The sequence below is a fragment of the Notolepis coatsorum genome (assembly GCF_963971535.1).
Source record: "Notolepis coatsorum genome assembly, chromosome: 12".
NCBI classification, from domain to species: domain Eukaryota; kingdom Metazoa; phylum Chordata; class Actinopteri; order Aulopiformes; family Paralepididae; genus Notolepis; species Notolepis coatsorum.
Genome location: NC_140176.1, coordinates 108,275,506 through 108,290,748, shown reverse-complemented (window position 1 = coordinate 108,290,748; position 15,243 = coordinate 108,275,506). Strand labels below are relative to the sequence as shown.

The 15,243-nt window shown below is 47.3% G+C and overlaps 1 protein-coding gene across 1 annotated transcript; it reads right to left on the bottom strand.

Annotated features, from left to right (window-relative positions):
• Positions 1-397: 397 nt before the first annotated feature.
• LOC311238373 (N-acetyllactosaminide beta-1,3-N-acetylglucosaminyltransferase 2) lies at positions 398-13,980 on the bottom strand (the record flags this gene model as incomplete). Its single annotated transcript, XM_084326407.1, has 2 exons — positions 13,870-13,980; positions 398-1,798 (listed from the first exon to the last, which is right to left on the bottom strand). Exons 1-2 carry the CDS (start codon positions 13,969-13,971, stop codon positions 398-400), a joined length of 1,503 nt encoding a protein of 500 aa, XP_084182533.1. The 5' UTR covers positions 13,972-13,980.
• Between the last annotated feature and the right edge of the window lie 1,263 nt (positions 13,981-15,243).

The window sequence follows — 15,243 nt, the reverse complement described above, 5'->3', positions numbered from 1 at the left end:
AAGGTTTTAAACACGACGCGGGGGGAGGAGCCTGGAGCTGCTTCCAGAGGGTCAGCATCAACACGACGCAGGGGGAGGAGCCTGGAGCTGCTTCCAGAGGGTCAGCATCAACACGACGCAGGGGGAGGAGCCTGGAGCTGCTTCCAGAGGGTCAGCATCAACACGACATGGGGGGAGGAGCCTGGAGCTGCTTCCAGAGGGTCAGCATCAACACGACGCAGGGGGAGGAGCCTGGAGCTGCTTCCAGAGGGTCAGCATCAACACGACGCGGGGGGAGGAGCCTGAAGCTGCTTCCAGAGGCCTGGAGCTCCTTCCAGAGGGTCAGCATCAACACGACGCGGGGGGAGGAGCCTGAAGCTGCTTCCAGAGGCCTGGAGCTCCTTCCAGAGGGTCAGCATCAACACGACGCGGGGGGAGGAGCCTGGAGCTGCTTCCAGAGGGTCAGCATCTCCTTGGGACTCCTCCTGTGAACAAGCAGCACGGAGCGATAAGCGCACGGCTTCTCCCTCTCCGTCTCCGGCAGGTCGAAGGTCAAAAACCCCGGGTGGTGCGCCGGCGTCAGGCCGAGCCTGTGGAGGCACATGCCGAGGTACACGTCGTCGATGGGGAACAGCCGCACGCGCTCCGACACCCGCGCCAGGCGCCGCGCCAGCGACCCCGAGTACACCACCCCGCCGCCCCCGGCGTACGGCGGGTACGCGCCGTGGTAGAAGCTCTCCGGGACGTAGTACTTGGCGCTCGGCTCGCGGTTCGGCATGGCGTCCCTGATCACGTCGCCCACGAACAGGTCCATCTCCCCCGCCCTCTCCGGCTCCGTCTGGTTCCGGTCCGTGCGCCACATGACGTGCTCCTCCCAGCGCCGGTGCAGGTACTCCAGGAGGGCGCCGGTGCGCACGAAGACGTCGTCGTCGCCCTTGAAGACGAAGAGCGCGCCGGGGCAGCGTTGGCCGAGCCAGCGCCACAGCAGCAGGTCCTTCAGGGTGAGGTTGAAGAAGGTGTCCCGGAAGTCCCACAGCAGGACGTCGCCGTGCTGCTCGCTCTCCAGCCGCAGCAGCCGCGCCAGGTCGGGGTGGGGGCCCACGCCGGAGTCCTGCCTCCCCAGGAGGAACACGGTGCGCACCAGGCCGCCGCGTCCGTCCGGCTCGTCGCCGCCCCCCCTCACCAGGCCGCTCCGGCCCCACGTCTCGCGGATGGCCTGCCGGTTCTCGAAGTTCCCCACCTGAGACTTGACGGCCATCAGGAGCATGGGCGTGTCCAGGCCCAGGCTTCGGTTCCCACCACCATGGCGGCCGGCGCCGGCACCGCCACACAGACCGGGCTGGTCGATCAGGAGCGGGTACTCGCGGCAGTGCATGGACCGGACGAACGCCTTCATCTGCTCGGGCAAGCTGGCCACGTCGTCGTCCGCGGTGGCGGCAGAGTCGGAGAGGAGACACCCACGCCGCGGAGGAACGCAGTCGGGAAGGCACTCTCTCTCCGCGGCGTCGGGGGTCCCGCTGCCGTTCCCTCCTCGCAGGATGGGGTTGTGCCGGCGGTCCCACGCGTGCTGCAGCGTGTTCCACAGCGCCCGGTCCTCCAGCCGCAGGTTCCAGAAGGGGCCCAGCGGGTGGGGGGCCAGGGCCCCGGAGGTGTTGGTGGAGGCTCCCGGGGCCACGTAGTGGACGACCGTCTGCGGAGGGGAGTAGGAGACGGTGACGAAGATGGAGACCAGTATGTAGATGAGAAGGTGGCCGGTCATCATGCAGGGCAGGAGGCACATGCACAGGAGCCTGCCGTTACATCTGCAGCGGGCCATCACCTGGAGGGATTAGATTAGATTAGATCAGATTAAAATGTATTGTCATCATACAGCACAAGTACAGTACAATGAAAATTTATTTGGAATCCATAAATTGGTAAATGGTGCATAAAAAAGGTACACCTCTTTCTTATATCCGCAGCGCTAACAGAAATAAAAACAACCCAGGCCTATGTTAAAGTGCAGATTGGCTTAGAGGGGTTCTCAACCGTTCTGCTGCCAAGGCACCCCTGTGTTCAATAAAATATTCCAGGGCACCCCTACATACGATAAAGACTTTTCCGGTCCTGTCTTTTTTACTACAATGATGACAAAGGTGCTTGCTTTCAAAATAATGTTATTTAAGAAACCGGGAAACACATTTGTGTGTATATGCAGGCTATATAATGCATTATTAACAGGTGTTTCAGGTCTAAATGGAACATGGAACCCTTCTCCACTTCGGCCTTCAAAGTTCTCGTTTGAATATTTGCTACTACCACCAAGATCTGCACCCACGGCGGCTCCACCCAGGCCCGCGCCCTAGGCTTCCGTGCTCACCGCGGCGGCCCTCCTACTCGTCGTGACGTAGCCCTCGAGGCTCCGACGGTCGGCGACGGCGCGGCATGGGCCCGACGCTCCAGCGCCATCCATTTTCAGGGCTAGTTGATTCGGCAGGTGAGTTGTTACACACTCCTTAGCGGATTCCGACTTCCATGGCCACCGTCCTGCTGCCTATATCGACCAACACCTTTTCTGGGGTCTGATGAGCGTCGGCATCGGGCGCCTTAGCCGCGCGTTCGGTTCATCCCGCAGCGCCAGCCCACTAGGCCTCTCGCATCTTCGGCCCCTCGCTCTGCTGCATCTATGCACACCCATGTGGAGGTCAGGTTAGGTTGACAGTCACTACCTTAAGAGGTGCACCTTTTTGAAAATCATCTGACATGAAGATGGAACACATTTTTGTTGTTAATATGATTTATATTTAGGGGCAGCGGTGGGGGGGGGGGGGGTCAAGGGGCAGCGGTGGCCTGAAGGTTAGAGGAGCGGGTTTGTGACCGGAAGGTTGCCGGCTCGATCCCCCGGACCGGCAGGAACACCAACCGCTGAAGTGCCATTGAGCAAGGCACTTAACCCCCAACTGCTCCAGTGGAGTTGCTCAGTGGCCAATGGTGTCAGACTGTGGTTGTACTGGGCAGCTCCTAGTGGTCAACAGCGTCAGACTGTGGTTGTACTGGGCAGCTCCTAGTGGTCAACAGTGTCAGACTGTGGTCGTACTGGGCAGCTCCTAGTGGTCAACAGTGTCAGACTGTGGTTGTACTGGGCAGCTCCTAGTGGTCAACAGTGTCAGACTGTGGTTGTACTGGGCAGCTCCTAGTGGTCAACAGTGTCAGACTGTGGTTGTACTGGGCAGCTCCTAGTGGTCAACAGTATCAGACTGTGGTTGTACTGGGCAGCTCCTAGTGGTCAACAGTGTCAGACTGTGGCTGTACTGGGCAGCTCCTAGTGGTCAACAGTATCAGACTGTGGTTGTACTGGGCAGCTCCTAGTGGTCAACAGTGTCAGACTGTGGTTGTACTGGGCAGCTCCTAGTGGTCAACAGTGTCAGACTGTGGTTGTAATGGTCAGCTCCTAGTGGTCAACAGTGTCAGACTGTGGTTGTACTGGGCAGCTCCTAGTGGTCAACAGTGTCAAACTGTGGCTGTACTGGTCAGCTCCTAGTGGTCAACAGTGTGTCAAACTGTGGTTGTACTGGGCAGCTCCTAGTGGTCAACAGTATCAGACTGTGGTTGTACTGGGCAGCTCCTAGTGGTCAACAGTGTCAGACTGTGGCTGTACTGGTCAGCTCCTAGTGGTCAACAGTGTCAGACTGTGTTTGTACTGGGCAGCTCCTAGTGGTCAACAGTGTCAAACTGTGGTTGTACTGGTCAGCTCCTAGTGGTCAACAGTGTCAGACTGTGGTTGTACTTGGCAGCTCCTAGTGGTCAACAGTGTCAGACTGTGGCTGTACTGGGCAGCTCCTAGTGGTCAACGGTGTCAGACTGTGGTTGTACTAGGCAGCTCCTAGTGGTCAACAGTGTCAGACTGTGGTTGTACTGGGCAGCTCCTAGTGGTCAACAGTGTCAGACTGTGGTTGTACTGGGCAGCTCCTAGTGGTCAACAGTATCAGTCTGTGGTTGTACTGGGCAGCTCCTAGTGGTCAACAGTGTCAGACTGTGGTTGTACTGGGCAGCTCCTAGTGGTCAACAGTGTCAGACTGTGGCTGTACTGGGCAGCTCCTAGTGGTCAACAGTGTCAGACTGTGGCTGTACTGGGCAGCTCCTAGTGGTCAACAGTGTCAGACTGTGGCTGTACTGGGCAGCTCCTAGTGGTCAACAGTGTCAGACTGTGGTTGTACTGGGCAGCTCCTAGTGGTCAACAGTGTCAGACTGTGGCTGTACTGGGCAGCCCCTAGTGGTCAACAGTGTCAGACTGTGGTTGTACTGGGCAGCTCCTAGTGGTCAACAGTGTCAGACTGTGGTTGTACTGGGCAGCTCCTAGTGGTCAACAGTGTCAGACTGTGGTTGTACTGGGCAGCTCCTAGTGGTCAACAGTATCAGTCTGTGGTTGTACTGGGCAGCTCCTAGTGGTCAACAGTGTCAGACTGTGGTTGTACTGGGCAGCTCCTAGTGGTCAACAGTGTCAGACTGTGGTTGTACTGGGCAGCTCCTAGTGGTCAACAGTGTCAGACTGTGGTTGTACTGGGCAGCTCCTAGTGGTCAACAGTGTCAGACTGTGGTTGTACTGGGCAGCTCCCAGGTGTGAATGGAACTGTGTGAATGTGAAGCAGGGCGTTCCTGAAAAAGAGCATCTGTGCTCAGAGAACCTACCCTGGGTAAATAAAGGTTAAACAAAACAAACAAAATATTACTGGTAGTTCATACAAGACATTATCGTCCTCTAAGGCTTGCGGATTAAAAAAAAAAAAAAAAAAAAAAAAACTTTTTGGATTACAGAAAATTATCACTAAAGTGCTATCTGTTGCAGCTGCACTGTTTCCCATGAAAATACCATATTTGGATAAGTTTGACCATTTCTCAAAATCTGAAAATCATTATTTAATAAAACACAGAGAAGGATCACCAAGTTACTCTGGATAAAAAAAAACCTTTACAGACAACATTGAGACAAAGCTTCCTGACACATCTCCATCCAAACTCTTGGAAGAACTCATTGAAATCTCATCTGATACCACCTGGAGAGCTAGTTTCAGAGTGTGGTGTTGAGTACCAAGTATCTCATGATGCAGCAGTTAAGGTGTTGATACCATTCAGCACCACATATCTGTGTGAAGCTGGCTTTTCATCCATGACAGCTCTGAAAACAAGCTATAGGGCCAAGTTGAGCCTTGATGATGACATCCGTGTTGCCTTGTCAAAGATCTCCCCACGTATTGACCGTATTATTAGCCAGCAGCAGCAGACCTCGCATTGAGCTAGAAATGTCCACTGAGTGAACGAGTGCTTATTTTCTGTATTTATTTATATTTTTTGAGAAATGGTAACTTGGTGATCCTTTTCTGTATTTAAAAAAAAATACATGATTTTCAGTTTTTGAGAAATGGTCACACTTATCCAAATATGCTATTTTTATGGAAAAGTGTGCAGCTGCAACAGATAGCACTTTAGTGATAATTTTCTGTAATTTTATTTAAATGTAGACACGTGAATGTGTCTGACTGTCATCCTAACTGTTGTGTAAATATTATTGTGTAATTTTGCTTTGTGACCCGTTTTGCTCTGGACTCAGTGAGACCTGGCAGAGGACTACCGCCAGGGGGAGCTGGTGGGAGTTGGTCTGGCAACAGGTAGAGGTGACGAAGAAGCTGGGATCAAGGAGGAGTCTCACGGGCGGAACCTTCTCTTCGCCAAAATTCCCAGATGAGAGAGGACGTGTCGGCGGAGAGCAATCTACCTGGAGAACACGCGGAACGCCATGTGCATCGGAGCGAGTGGAAGTAGCGTCGTGGGCCGCGAGTTTAGCTTCCCAGTATAGTGAGTAGGGGCGAAAGACGAAGAGGACGTTCAACAGACGGGCGGGGACTTCGACCATCGAAGCGTTGCGTATTATAAGTATAGTCGGAGAGTTAGCCTAGCCGCCCCGGCTGGTAGTTAGCTGACGTATAGGACAGTAGCCTTTAGCTCAGCCCGTCGCCTCTGCTGCAGCTCCCCGGACGTCCAAGGCATCACCACCTCTACCTTCTCCCCGCCAGACCACCTATACCTTCTCCCCGCCAGACCACCCTGCCTTCGTGTCCCACAGGTGACGGTAGCCAGGCCCGTGGGCCTCTAGTGATGAGGGGCCTCCAAAAAAAATATATATATATATATTTTTTTTGGAGGCCCCTCGTCACTAGAGGCCCCACAATTATTTTTTTTGATCAAATTTTATTATTATTCACATGAAACAAAACACATTAACACAATCACAATACATAGAACTTCCATAGACTCACAGAGACGTGTAAAAGTGACCAAACAGTGAAGAAATAGTTAAATAGCTGCCCCCCCATTAAATCCCCAGCTAAACTCAAGAGGACAAGACAAAAGACAAGACAGACAAAACATTTCCTCCTCCCCCTCCCAAGAGACCGCCGGACCCCCCCGATCAAGCACCCCAACCCCGCTCAGCCGCACACGGCGGTCCTTACCTTCTCAGCTGCTGCGAACCACAGGTCAAAGCCAGCCTGTCCTACCCCAATCACCCGCGCCGTGGATATCTCAAGATAAATCACATCCAATAGTGTTAGGGACCAGTTAATCACTGTAAGCTTCTCAGGCTCCTTCCATCTCATTGCTATTAGCTTCTTCGCTGCTGTGACACCCGCTAGGACAACCCTTTTTAGTTGAACGGACGCAGGTAGTGTCGTTATATCGTTCAGGAGTAGCGTAACAGCTGTGAATGGGATAGTTAAGCCACACGGGTCTGAAAGTTTGTCCGTTATTGACCTCCAGAAGCGGGCCACTGGTGGGCAATCTCAATACATATGCATATAAGTGCCAGTGGCCTTTTGAGAGCACAAAGTGCACAGAGAGTCGGTTATCAGTCCCATAGCAAATAGCTTCCTAGGTGTAAGATAGGTCCTATGAATATAATTAAAATTAATTTGCTGGTGATTGGGGTTGCGGGAAGATAATGCCACATTTGCCCAAACATCATCCCAGTCAAACTCGGGGTCCAACTCCGGGATATCCACACGCCAGATTGTATCCAATGATACATTTTTATACGTGGATTGAATTAAGAGCGTATAAAAGTCTGAGACAAACCCTCTGGATGTCGTCCTGTCCACTATGAGCCTGAGGAAGGGGTGTGGGTGCAAAGCTTGAGCCCACGGCACGCCATGCGCCCTCAGTGCTGACCTTAGTTGAAGGTAAAGAAAGAAGGACTCGCCGGGAAGATCATAAAACTCTCTTTAGTCCTGAAACGCACGGAGGCCGTTCTTATCATAAATATCCTCCAGAGTATGCACTCCCCTCCTTTGCCATTGAGGAATATTAACCGGCTTGTGCCCAACAAGTAATTGCTGGTTATTAAAAATTGGAGAGTCCAGGTGCCATGGGCATTTAACCCCACACGACCTCTGTACATTACGCCACGTTTGGATCACGTGAGTTATGATCGGTCCATACCTCAGCCGGCATTTCGAAATAGAGACAGTGGAGTACACTACATCCTGCAATCTTAGCGGTGAGACCGCCGCCGCTTTTAAGGAGCGCCACAATACAGCCTCTACAGGGTCTAGCCAGCACATCAGAGGTCTCAATGAAAAGGACCAGAAATAAAGCTTAAAATCAGGGATTGCGAGGCCCCCATCTTGTTTTCTACGTTGAGTAGTAGCCCTTTTGATTCTCGGGCGTTTGTTATTCCAGATAAACTTAGGTACCATCGATTGTACCTTGCGCCAGTGGTCTATTGGAGGGGGCAGGGGGAGCATTGAGCTAACAAAATTTATCCTAGGCAGGACGTTCATTTTGATTATGGAAGCCCGGGCTTGTAAGGAGTTAGGAAGGGGCGACCACCTGTCTAGATCCTGGCGTATTTTATCATAAGTACCCGTGAAGTTGTACTTAGTAGTTTGGTTCAGAGTGGGGAATATCTCTATGCCCAAGTATTTAAAATGTTCTACATTTTACCAAAGTCGTCGATTATTCTCAATAATTTTGTGGCCGACCGGGAGGGGTCGTCCATGAAAATCAGCAGGTCATCCGCATAGAGAGCAATTTTGTGTGGAGTATTATTGACCATTATGGGGACGATGTCCTCCGATTGCCTAATAAATTGGGCCAAAGGTTCGAGGGAAAGCGCGAACAGTCCTGGGCTCAGAGGACAACCCTGTCTAGAAGATCTGGAGACTGGAAAGAGTGTGGAACAGTTTTTGCCTGTCAGTATCATCGCAGACGGCGAGGCATACAGGACTTTAATCATATGAATAAAACTCTTCCCAAGACCCATGACCTCAAGTACCTTCCACAGGTATGACCACTCAAGTCTGTCAAACGCCTTCATGGCATCCAAAGACAGAACTGTGGACGGAGTTGTATTGTCTTTACTGTTATCGATTACATGCAACAGCCTCCTAAGATTATCTGTAGCCAGACGCCCCGGGATAAAACCAGTTTGATCGCAGTGTACCAATACCGTCATAAATCTCTGCAGGCGGCGGGCCAGCACCTTGGCAAACACTTTTAAATCGGCCCCGAGAAGACTCAAGGGCCTATAGCTACCACAATCATTGGGATCTTTGTCCTTCTTGAGAAGTAAGGAAATCAACGCCATGTTGACATCTCTTGAGAACTCCCCTTGCTCGATAGCATAATTGATCATATCGAGCATCAATGGACCCAGTTGGTCCCAAAAAGCTAAATACACCTCGGGTGGAATACCATCCCAGCCTGGTGCCTTGCACCTCTGCATTTCAGCAATCGTCTCCCTCAACTCCATAAGAGTGATCGGTTTCCCCAGTTCCTTGGCCTCTTCCTCAGAAATGTGGGGTATCTCAAGCCCGCCAAAGAACGACTCAAATTTAGAGTCGTCGAGATTAACCTCTGAGCTATATAACTGCGAGTAAAACTCTTTAAAAGTGTTGTTGATCCTTTTCGAATCAGTAGTGATTGTACCCTGTCGCGTCTTGATCGAGGGGATATCCGAGAAATGATCATTCGAGCGTATTTTCATTGCCAATAGATGGCTAGGCCTGGAGCCGTGAAAGTAGTAATTTTGCCTTGTCCTATGTATCAAGAACTCAGACTGTTGTTTAAGGCCCCAAACATTTTTTAATTTTTCACTAGAGGCCTTTTGGAGGCCCCTCGTCACAAGAGGCCCCAAATTAGTATTATTATTTTTTAAACTTTTATTTAAAAAAGATTTGGAGGCCCCTCGTCACTAGAGGCCTTTTGGAGGCCCCTCGTCACTAGAGGCCCCAAATATTTGTTTATTTTTTTTTAACTTTTATTTAAAAGAAATTTGGAGGCCTTTTGTTTAATTGTTGCAGTATCTTCCAGTAAAAGGAGAGGCGAGTAACTGGATTCCCTGTGTGTGTGTGAATTAATGTGCGTTACCGTCTAACCCCTTTCATTATTCCTTATTATTATCATTATTGTCTAACCTCTTTTGATCCACGGTTTATGTGTAATTGGGGAAGGTGCTTCTTACAGGTCTCCAACAGTCAGCAAGATACGGTACTGCTTTGGGGAAGAATTATACTATCCACCACTACTGCCACCGGGTGTGAGGGGGTGTGGGACGTACTAGGGGAAGTGTGGGTGTTTAGGGGTTGCTGTGCATCGCCCTGGAGGGTGAGAAGGACCAGTACACACCACCTAGGTTAGTAAATCCTTGGCCCCATCCGCCCCATTTGTTAACCTTGAATCTAGTACCCTTACACTGCAGTCGGGGGCCCAGCCGGACTCAGCTCTGCCGAGTTCCCACTACCCGGTGACAGTATAAATTCACCCTCACTAAGTAGGGATAATCCACCCTACTACATAAAGAAATATGCTATTTGATTTACTACTACAAGCAGTGTAATGTCAACAGTACTAAGCCATTTAGACCTGAAACACCTGTTAATAATGCCTTATATAGCCTGCATATACACACAAATGTGTTTCCCGGTTTCTTAAATAAACATTATTTTGAAAGCAAGCACTTTTGTCATAATTGTAGCAAAAAAGACAGGACCGGAAAAGTCTTTATCGTATGGGTGCCCTGGAATATTTTATTGAACACAGGGGTGCCTTGGCAGCAGAAAGGTTGAGAACCCCTCTAAGCCAATCTGCACTTTAACATAGGCCTGGGTTGTTTTTATTTCTGTTAGCGCTGCGGATATAAGAAAGAGGTCTATTGAGCCAATGTTGATGGTTTTGTTGAACATTTGTATTTCACAGGAGATAAACTGTATTCAAAGAAAGCTATTAAAATCGTATTTGAATCTAAATATACTTTCTTTGTGTTGATTTTACATTAATTCCATGATTTTACTCAAGTAAATATCTGTTAAAAGCTTTTTAAGTAGAACAATGTGATTTTTAATCTAGATTAATCTAGATTGTGAGATTAATTAGTTTTTTTTTAATCTATATTGACAGCACTACTATATACATACAAATAAGAGTAAATATACAGCCTTATTGTACATGTTATATGGGTTATTATGCAGGTGTATATAGAAACACACACACACACACACACACACACACACACACACACACACACACACACACACGCATTAGATCATTCCAAAAATGTTAAGTATTATTGAACTTCTTCTCATCATTTCATCCAGCTCTACATTTGTACGTATACGAGCTGGTTAGAAAATAGGTGTCTCAAGGAAAACCCTGCAGGAGAACAGCAAGTGACTCCCTGGGGGGTCTGTCTCCTAGTGGCTGTCTCCTAGGTGATGCTCCAGCCAGCCCTGTTATGCGCTCCGGATCACTCACAGCAACATATCTACCTGCAGGTACTGGTAGACAATAGCTCAGTCCCCTATAGGCAGAGTATTGATTGATTGATTGATTGATTGAAAACTTTATTAACAGATTGCAGAATGGGTACAGTACAGTACAGCTCAATACATACAATTGTTAAGGGGATGCAGACCAGAGAAAGACTTTCGTCTTGTTTACATCAGGGTCACCCATTTTCAATTCATCATAACATATATGACATACAGATAGACAGTACTGGTATATGGAGATACAGTGCACTGGACAGACGCCTCTTAAAGTAGAGACACATGAGAAACCAGTATTTTAGTAATGGGTTGTTGTTGTTATTATAATTTTTTTAATATATATATATTTTTTTTATTTTTTACTTTGCTGGCTGTACGTTGAATACCCTCAATAGATTTGTACACACAATGTGAATATCAGGCAGAGACACAGAGACAATCTAAACAATCAACCACTGTTACATGTAACAATGTCTTTGTTTTAATATTGTGATTTCCAAATGTATTATTTACCAAATAAATCATATAATTACATGCATCATTTTGCACCTGTATAGGCTAATTGATAACTGAATGACAGAATAAAAAAAAACATACTTACATATGCGTTTGACAAACTTGCCGAGAAGGATGCGCGTGTGGTAAAAACAAATGTCTTCTATTTATCCAGCTTGCTTGACTATTATTGCCGGAACACGACGGGTCTGTCCACTGCAGGTCGAGTCCATATAGACAAATATAGAGAAAGCATGACTTATACAATTCAAATTCGCGTCTCCTTTCAATGACAACAACAATGCGAGCAGAGCAGATGTTTTTACAGGTGATCGCGCTGTCTCCTCTCTCCTCTCTGGTAAACAAGAATACCCTGAAGACTCTGGCAGGAGCACTCATTCAAGGGTACTACGACTATGCTTGCACCTCATGGTACCAAAGCACCTTAAAGGCACTAAAAACAAAATTACAAACATCTCAAAACTAACTGGTCAGACTACTGCTTGACCTTACTCCTAGAACCCACCTCACCCCTGCCCACTTTGACAACCTAGGATGGCTTAGAGTAGACGACAGAGTACAGCAACATGCAATGGGCCTGGTCTACAAGATACACTACACGACCAAGGTACCCATGTACATGTCAAAATACTTCCCAAAGGTCAGTGAATACCACGATCACAACACCAGAGGGAGCTCCACAAATCATGTTAAACCCAGATTCGGCTCAAACAAGGGACTAAACACGTTTCGCAATTATGCCACATCAATGTGGAACGCCCTACCAAAAGCTGTAAAGGAATCTGAATCACTACCCACTTTCAAAAACACTCTCAAAGAACACCTACGGGAGACTGCAATTCGAAACTGGCCCCCACAAATGTCCTGACCCAGTTGTACAGTAAATTACCAAGTATGGCTTTGTCAGTATTACAATGTACAGTGTACAGTGTCCCCCACCCACCCCCTACCCAACCCCCCCCACCTCCAATGTACAGTCCCCCCCACCCACCCAACCCCACCCCACCTACCCAACCTCCTCCAATGTACAGTTTCTACGTCAAATGTATATACACTCTTTTCTGGACACTTTCTGTATCACAAACAGTACTGTATTTGCAAATCTGATATGTCATAAATGTATAGATGTAGCAGTACTGTCTATCTGTATGTCATGTATGTCATATATGTTATGATGAATTGAAAATGGGGGACCCTGATGTAAACAAGACGAAAGTCTTTCTCTGGTCTGCATCCCCTTAACAATTGTATGTATTGAGCTGTACTGTACTGTACCCATTCTGCAATCTGTTAATACAGTTTTCAATCAATCAATCAATCAATCAAACAGGTGAGGCCAGCTGTTACGAACAGCGCATGCGCGTCGTTCAGAGCCATTGATTGATTGATTGAAAACTGTATTACCAGATTGCAGAATGGGTACAATACAGTACGGCTCAATACACACAATTGTTAAGGGGATGCAGACCAGAGAAAGACTTTCGTCTTGTTTACATCAGGGTCCCCCATTTTCAATTCATCATAAATGACGATGACGATAATAATAATGACATTCTGTGATTTCCTTTTTTAGAGTTCGCCGGGGCGCATGGCATATTATGTCTGCCATTCATCTTGCGGTGCGGTGAGGAGTTGACAACATTTGCATGAGCAGGTGAATTTGCAGACCACATTTGCATGGATCAATGTGGACGGGATGTGAGCGCCCTCCTTTATACCTGCAATTATATTCCAGTGGTATGGCGTTTGTTTATGAGTGAATCGTGGTTAGAATTCCACCATATAGCCCAAGCACTATAGCACACTATGATGAATTGAAAATGGGGGACCCTGATGTAAACAAGACGAAAGTCTTTCTCTGGTCTGCATCCCCTTAACAATTGTGTGTATTGAGCTGTACTGTATTGTACCCATTCTGCAATCTGTTAATAAAATTTTCAATCAATCACACATCTACTTTCATGCAACACAGTGTTTTTAAAACTCTGTTTCGGAGTTTAAAACCTTGATCTCTCCAACCTTTGTCAATCAAGTTGTACATGTTTTAATTTATTGTTATCCTTACTTGTCTAATTGTTATGATTGTATTATGCTGTGTGATTTTATTCGTGTATTTAGCTTAATATGTTTTGCTCAACTCTGTACACTCGACGTGACTGTATATGAGGGAAACCAGCTCAGTTGCCTGTCGAGTTTAATTAAATAAAGGTTTGAAATTAAATTAAATGTAGAGTCTCACCGTAAACAGCGGCTCGCTCATCACATCTCTATAGGTCATGACACTTGCATTTGGATGTAGTTTACTATTATAGAGACTCTGAAGTCGAAGTGAATGTTGTCGACTATACCACACAACCGAGTATGATTACATAACATAACATAATTCACACATTAGTCTATAGCCCATAGTGAACGTAAATTGTTACTAAATTGTTACGAACCATGACCATCACCACCATCATCATCATCATCATCATCATCATCATCATCATCATCATCATCATCATCATCATCATTATTATGTTATAGTTTAGCAGATCTTATAGTCTTTTTTTCTGTTCTTCTTCTCTTAGCCTACCATATTAGGTGGGGTGTCCATCTGTTTAGTCTTCACAAACTCTTCTCCGATACAAAACTTGTCTGCGTGTTTCTCCAGAAACAGGGACGACCTGAAAGTCATTTTGCACCGCGGGCAGCGAAAACAATTCATGATACATTAGAAGAAACACAGCCGGCTGCAGTTTCACTTCAGTCATACGGGCTGCTGTCTGTCTGTGTGTCTGTCCTGCTGCGTGGCGACCAGTATCAGTGTGTTTCTGATTATTATCAAGGCTCCTGGCAACGGCTGTCAACATACAAGCCAAGCCTCGCACCACAGAACACCAACCGAGATTGAACAGGTTGATCTCCATACTGTAGGAGTTCATTCATTGACATGGTCGTCGTGTCTATTTATTATTATCAATTGTCAATTGTCCCATGTGGGTTTTAGGGGGCAAATGTCTTATTGTGTTCTATTCCATTTTATTCTACTCTTCCAGATTAGGTTATACATATTTTAGACCTGCTTGATATTCTATTCTATTCTATTCTATTCTATTCTATTCTATTCTATTCTATTCTATTCTATTCTATTCTATTCTATTCTATTATATTCTAGTCTATTCTATTATATTCTGTGGTTATATTCTATTACATGGTTGTGTCAGTTGCTTAACCCCCCCCCCCCGTGGGTTTTAGGGGAAAATTATAAATGTAAAATAAATTGTGTTATATTCCATTGTGTGATACTGTGAATACTGTATATTTCAGTTAGTTAGATAGTAAATTATATTGACTTATTTGTTTACACTGCTTGTGTTGTTTTTACCTGTACCCCCCCCCCCCATCCCCCATGCTGCTATGATGCCTAAATTTCCCCAAGAGGATCAATAAAGGAATATCTTATCCTATCTTATCTTATTTTATTGTACTCTTCCAGATTAAGTTAAGGGCGTATATTCGATCATTTTTTTTTTTTTTATCCACTTTTTCTCCCATTTTTCTATATTTTCTCCCATCCCAATTTCGTATCATCCAATTCAACCCTCCCCTGTCACGAACGCTGTTTCTTGCCTCCCACAAGCCGGCTGCAATGTGGACTAAGTCATACATAGCACAAGTCCCCTCCGGTACTTGAGGTAACAGCAGTCCCATCTTTTCACCTGCGCAGCTCGATCTCTCAGTGTCGAGGAGTAACGCGTGGGAGGCTCACGCTGCCCCCGACACTTCCTGATTCTACTGCGCAGGCGCACCAACCGACTTGTAGGAGTCGCTTGTTCACAACGTTCGATCCCCACCCTTCAGTTTTCCCTCCCCGTAATACGGCCAATGTGTATTACTGCGGACGACCAGCTAAACTGAAAACAATGTGGAGAGCTGGATTCGAACTGATAACAAACTATCATTACAC